The sequence below is a fragment of the Notolabrus celidotus genome, chromosome 16 (assembly GCF_009762535.1).
Source record: "Notolabrus celidotus isolate fNotCel1 chromosome 16, fNotCel1.pri, whole genome shotgun sequence".
NCBI lineage: Eukaryota > Metazoa > Chordata > Actinopteri > Labriformes > Labridae > Notolabrus > Notolabrus celidotus.
Genome location: NC_048287.1, coordinates 4,387,991 through 4,397,960, shown reverse-complemented (window position 1 = coordinate 4,397,960; position 9,970 = coordinate 4,387,991). Strand labels below are relative to the sequence as shown.

At 42.6% G+C, this 9,970-nt stretch overlaps 1 protein-coding gene across 1 annotated transcript in view; it reads right to left on the bottom strand.

Annotated features, from left to right (window-relative positions):
* Positions 1-3,537: 3,537 nt before the first annotated feature.
* Positions 3,538-9,970, bottom strand: part of oprd1a (opioid receptor, delta 1a) — a 31,138-nt gene continuing 24,705 nt past the window's right edge. Inside the window, exon 3 of the mRNA XM_034705057.1 lies at positions 3,538-5,609. Within this exon, the coding sequence (XP_034560948.1) occupies positions 5,080-5,609 (530 nt within the window). The 3' untranslated portion in view covers positions 3,538-5,079. The remainder of the gene's footprint in view (positions 5,610-9,970) is intronic.

The window sequence follows — 9,970 nt, the reverse complement described above, 5'->3', positions numbered from 1 at the left end:
GGGATGGAGAGGAGACCCAGGTCCGAAGACCATAGGTTCCGGGATGGAGTGTGTTGGTGGAGGAGGTCAGTTAGGTATTGGGGGGCAAGGGCATGCAGGGAGTTGGAGGTGTGGAGGAGGACTTTAAAGGAGATGCGGTACTTAACAGGGAGCCAGTGGAGGTGCATGAGAGTGGGGGTGATGTGCTACCAGGGCTTAGTATTCGTGAGAATCATGGCAGCTGAGTTCTGCACACATTGGAGCCTGTCCAGGGCATTGCTTGTACCCTGAACAGGACTCCATTGCAGTAATCCAGCTGGGAGGTTATGAATGCATTGACGAGGGTCTCAGCAACTGAATCTGAAAGTGATGAACGCAGATGGGAGATGTTTTTTAGGTGGTGGAAGGCAGACTTGGAGACATATTTGATGTGTGACTGGAAGGAGGTGTGGAGGGAAGGATTCTTGTCAAGATAAATGTTAGCATCACCAACGTGAAGTTCAGGTGAGGACTTGTCTGATAATATAAATATGTCTTAAGCTGAAGAGATGGACTATTAATGAGCCCATTCTGCAGCTCCTCAGAGTGTTCAATGGAACCTGTCATTTTACTCTTCATGACCTCCAGGCTCCACGCTGCTCATGTGTCTGAAAACCATGAATAGGTTGTCCTTTTGCAGGAAAAAATTGACACCCTGCAGCCAATCAGAGCCAGCTATTCAACAAGACCCCAGCACACTGCCTGTTAATGGTGTTTTTCTGTTTTTATTGATGGTAAAGGCCGTGGGGTCATATTGTGCTCCTGCAGGCATGAGCGAGTCATGGAGCTTGAAATCCTCCAGTCATTAAGCTAACATTAGCTTGCGAGCATTGATCTTCAACACTTAGATTCCTCTGCTACTTTATTATTGTCACTTAGCTCAACAGAGAGGAAACATTAATGATTTTTCTCTGGATGTGACACAAAGACGCTGCTTTGACTTTATGTTCCTTTTTTTACCATTTGAGTACAAAATAAAAATAAATCAGTTTCTAAATTAGCAATGAGGCAACACTTGTACACAGGGTGATGAAAAATTAAACAAGTTGACATGTTTTATTAGAAATCCCCAGATGACAGTTAAATGAGAGTATTCACACACATCTTCACATTTTATTCACACTCTTTTCAAGCTACTAATTCATGAGAAATAACCAACTTTTGGTTTTAGGTGTGGATTTCTTAACAAACAATAAATGTACAACCTCCTTTGACTGTCTTTTGTAAAACTAGTCCTTCCTTCCCTAATATAACATGAAAAATAACAGTAGCTATAAGACACCCTGTCTCAACAGACTCATCACTTGTTCAAAAGCTAAGCAGAGATACATTATAACAAATATGCCGGAATGTACCATGCTTCAAAAATGTACATTTCTCACTGCACACAGAAGAGTCAGTGAGTACAGACGCTGCCTGTGTCTGTAAGCAAAAAGCTGAATATGTAAACAGAGCACACATTCATTTTAAAGGACTGGAGTTCTGTCTTTACTTCCTCTTTCTCTTTGTTTTTTTCATTAAGTCACATGTGATCAACCATTGAGATCCAAACATATAAAGATAGCATAGAGAAGAGCAGGCTCACCTTAAAGACTTTGTAACTGCAGCTGAAGCCACATTTGTTCAAATGCAAAAGCTATATTATCTACAAATTCACACTTATTGACATTTTTTTCCACATTTTCACATCATGAAAGTTTGACTTATGTAGCAGAGATCTGCCTCAAGCAGCTTAACAAACTGTACATTTTACCCTTTGTCCTAACACCCTCATCTTTGTGTGTTTCTCTGACTCATTTTAGTGCTGGGCGATAATTGGATAACGATAATTATCGTGATATAATTTTTCTCGATATAAATATAATAATTGTTTGATAAAAATTTGATATAAAAAAAAATGTAATTACACCCCCAGCCACTTAAAATGGAGGTGGCGCTAATGAGCCTTAAATGCTAGTTGCCACCCAACATTTGACAGAAGAAGAAGAAGAAAACGGCATTGAACCACCAATCATGTCGCAGGATGAGAGGCAGGCGGGGCTTAAAGGCGTTCGGAGCAGAATGTAAACACAGCTGAAACGAGCGACAGCGACTGCTGAAGAAGACACTTAATGCACTTCATTAAATATACTTTCAGGATGTGGGTAAAGGAAGAGCACAGAGACTACTTCTGCTGTGCATTTCAGACACGTTTAATGTCCACTGCGACCGTAGGACAACTGAACACCTAACAACCGTGATGCATTCACTGCACTGTGGGAAACAACATCACTCTGCCTGTAACCCTTAGTAATGTTAAATGGGAGAGCACAACTCAAAACAATACTCTATAAACTGATACACAGAATACAATTATATATATATTTGCTGTAAATGTATTCAAATTATGCAAATAACCTCAATCTGAGAAAAATAAGAATCTACAAACTAAAACTTCACAAAAATCTCATCTAACATTAAAGCTGGGGTTGGTAGTCAGATTTAGATACCCTTTTTGTTATACTGGTTAAAATGATCTTTATGTCCTGATGGCAATTAATAAATAATTTGTTCTTAAAAAAGAGGTAAATAAAGCTGCTATCTACAGCCGGAGTAAACCTGGGAAAACACCAACCAATCACCGTTTTTTTGGGTGCCAAAATTTTAAACCAATCAAATCCCGTCCTGCCGTTCTGCCCTCCTCCTGCACGTACATTTCCCCGGCGTGTACTCCTTGTCCCCGTCTCCTGCCTCTGCTTCCCCTGAATCTACTGACTGCCCCTCTCGCTCAACCTCGGGCCTGTCCCCTCTGACCCGATGAGCTGTTTTGCTCAGGACTGTAGTCCGGATCAGAGTCTAAAAAGCTCTCACCACGGGGGCTCTGACAACAAACAAAGCAACAATCAATGTTTGAATGAATGAAGAACTTCTCCTCTTGTCTCTCCTCTCTCCCACTCGCACACTCTACATCTCTCCTGATGCCTTCACTGACTGTCAATACTGTAGGAATTAAGAGCATCTTCACTGAACACGTTTAACAAACAGTAGAGCTGTTACAGTATTATATGTGTTATAACTTTTCTCCTGATATCGTGTCACCGGTACAACTGGATGATGCTAGCATGACAGTTGTGAGTACTAACAGCAGTCATGTTTGTTTGTGTTTTTAACTTTCACTCTGAGAATGTTTATGATCAAATGGTCGCAAGTCAGCGGCGCTCGTGCATGTGAGCCGGGGAGGGGGGGGTGTCGTTTTGGAGGAGCTCCGAGGGGAGGAGGGGAGGGGTTAGACGGAGTCATGAGGAAATGCTACATTCAAATTCATGCTAGTTTTCCAAGACTACCAACCCCAGCTTTAAAGACCTGCTTCCTGTTAGCACCGTCAGAAATGATGGATTCAAGAAGTTTATCAGAAAACTAAATCCACATACAAACTAACAAACTGTCTTCAACTTTCACTAAGGAGCAAAAATATGCCTTTAAATCTAAATGAAATAATGATTTGATATTTATCATGATAATTATCGATATCCACTGATATGAAATATTCTATTGTGATAACATCATTTTCAATATCGCCCAGCACTAACTCATTCATTGAGTTCATCAAAAACCTGCCTCTTTATTCAGCATAAGTCAAAACTATGTTCTAACTTGACAGTTTTGCAAATCCACGTTCTTCAGTGTTTCCACAGGAAAACGAGTCCTGATTCTCTCTCCATCATTACCTGTGACACACCTCATCTGGTATGCAGAGTACAAATGTTCATTAACGTCCCAGAAGCCATTGATTGATGTCCCCAATTTGATTGGTTTCATAATCTATCAGAGTGAATAAATGCCGTTCGGCGTGTCTTAAATGTGCTACTGATTTGAGAGAAGCAGATGGCAGGTTTTCCGCTCATTCAACATGCAGATCAATAATCTCCCTGAAGCAGTTTGTTGACATCAGGACTGACGTCTTCAGGTGCACAACAATGAAGCTGCTCTAAGCCCCATTTCCAAAGTGTTCTTTGACCGTGTGTGTGTTTTGAACGGTGGGCCGATAAGGCGAGTGTTGTGGCAGGTTTATCTCTTTGTGATTCTGCTCAGAGTCTCTCTGCAGGCTTCACACAACCCATGAAAGTCAAGCAGGTGAGCAGAAAGACGTCCATACTAGAAAAAGCTTCAGTGGTGTAAATGCATTCCAGATTTTTCCATCTGGTCCAAAAACCCTTGTACCAGGTTTGATTGAGATTTCATCTGATTTGTGACACAGCCTCATTTCTTTTCTTCCACTACAGCTGTCTGACGCAAATACTAAGAGGAATTCATTTAGGCTGACAACAGAAGCTGGAACATCAAGATATTCATTATCCTACATGTGCTGAGTGGTTTTGAAAAAGCTATGCCACATTTCATCATCCAGCTGTCAGTGGGTATAAGTTGTTGCGTGGCTCTGCTCTACAAAGCTCATTTGTTTTTCGTCGATATGGAGGGTACAACACGCCTCTGATGATGATTTTATTTCTCCCTTGGCACTTCAAAATATCAAGCTCTCATGTGTTGCTCTGAACGTAGCGGCAAGTTCCCTTTGAAGAAGTTTTGAAAGCCTGTTCGTTTCACTCTTCAGTCTCTTCGTCTTCTTCTCTTCTTGTTTTTTTCGATGTGATCTGAAGGAAAGTGTCTGAAAGATGCATTCTTCTTTTGGCATGAGAGAAGCCTGCAGGTGTTTCTTTGTCCTTTTGCATCATCATAAAATCCAGCACTCTACTTTCTCCTAGACTAAAATACACCCGATACTTTTCTTTAAACTCTTCCTGTAAAATGTTCTTCATCTCCTGTCACCGCCTTTAGAAGCCTCACATCTCCTGTGAGAGAAATGATTCCTCTTCGTAATCAGAACTTTAATAGAAAAGAAGAGAGAAACCTTTCCTCTGAATGTCCCGTCTATCTCTCTGACTCAACACTCACATTACTGAAACTTTCTTTTCTCATTGAGATCTTTCAAAACTCTGTCGTGGAGATCTGGGTGACCTCTGATTGCAGATCTTGCTGGATCCTCCTTGAGCGAGAGCTGTGGGGGACCCGGTCCATGCCTAGTCATGCCGGCTTCTTCCCTGCTTCTGATGGAGCGCAGACGGACACTGGTTCCCTGGTGGTGTTGCGGCCTCTGGTCAGACTGTGCTGCTCCACGCGGGTCCTACAGGGAAGGCAGAAATCCCTGAAGCACCTCTTGAAGTTCTCATCTAAAAAGGCGTAGAGGACGGGGTTCAGGCTGCTGTTGGTGTAGCCCAAGGCAATGCACAGGTGCCAGCTCGCTATCACAAAGGGGTTCCTGCTGTCAATCTCCACCATAGTCTTCACAATGATGAAGATGTGGATGGGGGTCCAGCAGATGATGAAGGCTGCCACCACCACCAGGACCATGCGAGTGATGCGACGCATGTTGCGGTCTTTCTCCTTGGAGCCTGAGAGCAGGCGGACACTCCTCAGGCGCAGGATCATCAGGCCGTAGCATATGGTGATGACCAGCACAGGAACCACGAAGGCGAAGATGAAGACGCAGATCTTTGTCACTGTGTCCCAGTACCAGTCCGGGTCAGGGAATTTCAGCATGCACATGGTTTTACCTGGAAAATAAGCAGGTAGAAGAAAAAAATGTATTGAGCTTGTTTGGTGAGATTCTTATATCTTTATCTGACGCTGAAGCTACAGAGAAACATCTTTACTCACAAAAACATTCATTGCTGCTCTGCAAAACTAAGACTTTTACACAAGAATTGTTTGTGAATGCAAAGTGTAGTCTATAGTCATGTTTTTAAATCTTCTAGCCAGAACAGAAACATAATAATACAGTCTTTTTTTTAGCTTTTTACTTCAATATCTGTGTGACATTGCCCCAGGGACAAAAGGGGAGCCAACAGTGAATAAATAAGTATGCTATAACATAGGCCTAATAGCCAGGTGTAAACCATTTCCCCCCCCCCCCCTGTTCCCCATGTCAGTGGTGTAGTTTCTGTCAACCTGCCTGATCAGTGGAGCTCTGTCAGGTAGGGAGTAGGGATGGGACATGATTTTTGAATCAAAGAGTTACTTTGAATATTTTCTCATTTTAAAAGCACAATTTTTCATCGTTTCTACCGGTGCCTGGTTGTAATACAGTATTCCCACCAGGCAGGGGCTACAGAGTGTTTTAAAGCTGTTTGCTAACCTCATTAGCAAACAGAAGAAGAAGAATGCTAACTGCATTAAATCGCTAAAGAAGAAGAAAACATTAGCGACAGTCTCAGCGATTTTCTCCGTTTCTGAATCTCACACTACTACACTTGTATTTCCAGAGACTGAGCATGGCTGTAAAATGTAAACAAACACGCCATGCTGCGTCACAGAAACACCGCCATAAAGATGGAGACAGACGCTGTCAGTGCCCGATACTATCAGCACCTCGTCCTACTGCTGGTTAATGAGACTGCCACACAAACGGGCCGCTAATGGGGCCCGTTTGTGTGCCAGTCTCTCTGTGGCAGTGTGTGTGTGTGTGTGTGTTTGTGGGGAGTGATTATTCGAATAATCCTTGAATAGATGCCAATGATTATCCAATAGTATTTTGGCTTGAAATACCCATCCCTAGTAGGGAGGCAGGTTTGCAGCTGGGGGCGGGACTTAGGAGAACAGAGGGCGAAGGAGAAATGTTTGGAGGGGAGAGGAGCCCTAAAGAGAAAAGGAAAGTCTTCTTTGTTTGTTTTGGTGTTTCCTCCTCTGCAAGTGATTCTTTTTCCTTGCTATGGAGGACCATGACAAGTGAGCCTTCAGGAGGACTCTCTGTGCCTGACTTACACTGAGCTGAAGGACCAGGACAGTTGAATCAGATTCTTTTGGAGCTATTTTTCTCAGCTGGGATTCCACAACTTTCAAGTTTTTTGGGACATTTCTGTTGGGACTTGAGGATGTCAGTGGTTTAGCCGTACCTATATATCGTGCATCTCCACATAGAGCATGTTTCACTCAGATCAGGCAGTTCATTTAGAGGTGGTAATGATGGCTATAATTCTCCACCTGAGCACCCATGGCCATATCATATTCAGCCCGTGTTAGAGGTTTTTGAAATGAAGAATGATACGTATGGTTTGAAATGTTCTCCCTGTTTCCCACTCTGCCCAAACACACAAACATTCACAGTCCAACCTGAGAAAGTGTGTTGAGCTACTTAACATTTGTTTCCTTCCAGGTGAACATTTCAAACTAAGGTGTCTGTGCTTAGAGTAACTTAAGGCTGATTTATACTTCTACGCAGCAGGGGCTGACACGGACATGAGCCCCACATACTTGTGCGTCGGTGTGTCCGTGTCGCGCAGCAATTCTCCGCCGAAACACTTGAGGGCAGTGTGGTCTCTCTGATAGCCGGCCGCCTGCTTCCGGTCCCGCTACGATCTCTGTTTACTATTCCACAGAGTTTCAGAGCGTGTTATGTTAATCTACAGCTGATACATGTTGCTGTTTATCGTACAGACATGATTACATGAAGAATAGAGAGGAGGAGATGAAATACACGGCCGATGTGCGGCCGATGTCCGGGATCCCGGAAGTGTTGTAAATGCGGGAAAGACAAAGCCGCCGAGCGGACCAATCACAGAGCTTGCGGTCCGCGTCGGCTCTACGGGGAGTTACATTTTGGAGGAGGTGCACGTCGGCTACGTGCGTAGGCCACGGCGTAGGTACGGGAGCTACGCGGACCCCCGGCGTAGGGTACGCAGTTGATTCAACGCAGAAGTATAAATCAGCCTTTAGTGTCTGTTTTTATTCCATGGTATAGTTTTTAGAGATTTCAAGTAATGGTTTCTAAATAAACATGATGTAACAGAATGTACTTCTATGTATTCTTGACTGATATGTATTGTGAAAATACAATGTTTAGAGATTTTTAAGAAGTACTTTGAATACTTCAGTATTTTTAAAGCAAGTACTACAGGACTTTAACAGAACAACTTTCACTTGTATTGGAGTGATATTTGACCTGGAGTATCTATACTTTGACTTAAGTAATGAAGACATGTACTTAGTTCACCGCTGTCAGCTACAGCTCCTTGATATATTTGATATGTTAAAGAAAGGTAGAGGAGGAGACGAAAGCAACCTCAGACTTTAACAGACTTTTGTTCAGAATGCACCAGCGTTGGAAATGAACAGCTTTGTCCACCTGCCACTCCTATCCTCAAACTATCCAACAACCACTTTATTTCAACCGACAGCCTAGTGAAAAGGTGTATATCATCAAAAACAAGACTTTTAGTATTGAAGTAATAACTTAAATCACAAAGATACATTTTTCAACTACCAAAAAAACATACAGACACACTCTTTGCTCTGCTCACAAACAGAAAGCATGTTTATTTTAGCCGATAGAGTCAGGCTTAGAGGCTGTATTTTGAAATGGTAAAAGTAGTTGCAGATATATTTCTTGAATGTGAGAGCCAAGAGAGTCGTTGGATTATTCTATTTCATCCTACATGAGGAGAGCAAGGATAGATATATGGGTTGCTGCTGGAAACCTAGAACATTATGTGGTCGTGCTAATGATTCAGGGTTGGAATGTAGCCACCCCCGGGTGTTTCTGTCATCACAGTGGCAGGTAAATAAAATGACTGAGAGTTTGATTTATAACAGACAACAGCAAAGGTCTGCTCTGGTGCTGACGTACACACTTTCTAACAGGAGAGCTCTGCGTCCACCACATTGGACAGCGGATGTTGATGTATACAATGAAAGTGAGTTACAGCTCAGAAATGAAGTAAACTGGTGCTCTCTCCTCTCCAAATGTTAAGATTTCAAAGTAAAACTTTAACGACTTGGCTTGGTGTGATTCGAGCCGAGCACTGATGTTGCATTCTTAGACTGTCGGGGGAACTGACACACTGGGATCCTGTTTTTCCCTCTCTCTCCTCTCTCTGCCTGTCTATAACTTTAACTCTTCCTGTCCCATTAAAGTTACTAACCATAGACCTTTCTGGAGTCCCTGAGCTCCCTTGTCTCGTAGGTTCCTCTGGATCTCTGCTGCTGTGCCAGACTCCAGCTGCTACAACTGCTACTATCCATCTCACCACTATCATCTCTCTCTCTCTCTTCATCTCCCTCTATCCCTCTCTCCAACTCAGCCTCAGCAGATGTGTGTCTAAACATGAGTCTGGTCCTGCTGGAGGTTTCTGCCTGTTAAAGGAATTTTGTCCTTGCCACTGTAACTTGCTAAATGCTGCAAAGTGCTCTGCTCATGGTGGATTAAGATGACATCAGACTGAGTCCTGTTTGTAAAATGGGACTGGATCTGATCCTGTCTTGATGTTGGGTCTTTGTTAATAATAGAACATAGAGTATGGTGTAGACCTGCTCTGTTTGGAAAGAGTCTGAGGATTATGTTTGTTGGGATGTGTCGCTTTATAAATAAAGGTTTATTGATTGATTGATTGATTGATTGATTGATTGATTGATTGATTGATTGATTGATTGATTGATTGATTGATTAATTGATTGATGGTCCCAATTTCAGAGTTGGGAAGGTAATGGGAACTTAATTCAGACTTGACTTGCACTTGAACACTGGGGACTCGATACCCAACTCACACTCGAGGCTAGGTGACTCAACAACAACACTTGCACTCTGGGTGAAAGGAACTACCCTGAACTTCAAATTAAGATCAGTTTTGGTTTCAACGAAGGGTTTTTGGATTAGTAGCCTAAGTGTTTCAAAGGTTTCCTCTCCCATTGTGGATCCACAGCACTTCATTTGGGAATTCATAATAACCATTATTCTCATTTTTCCTTTATGTGCCATAGAAACTCTGATGAAAGACCAAAAGCTTGGCACAGTAAAAGCTAATTATGTAGATCAAAGCGTGTGGAAGGTCTTTTCTACCATGAACTGAGTCTGTTCTTTTGCACACAGATGGATGAGCCATACATACAGTATTCAACTCTATTCCTGTTCTAGAAGAGCAAT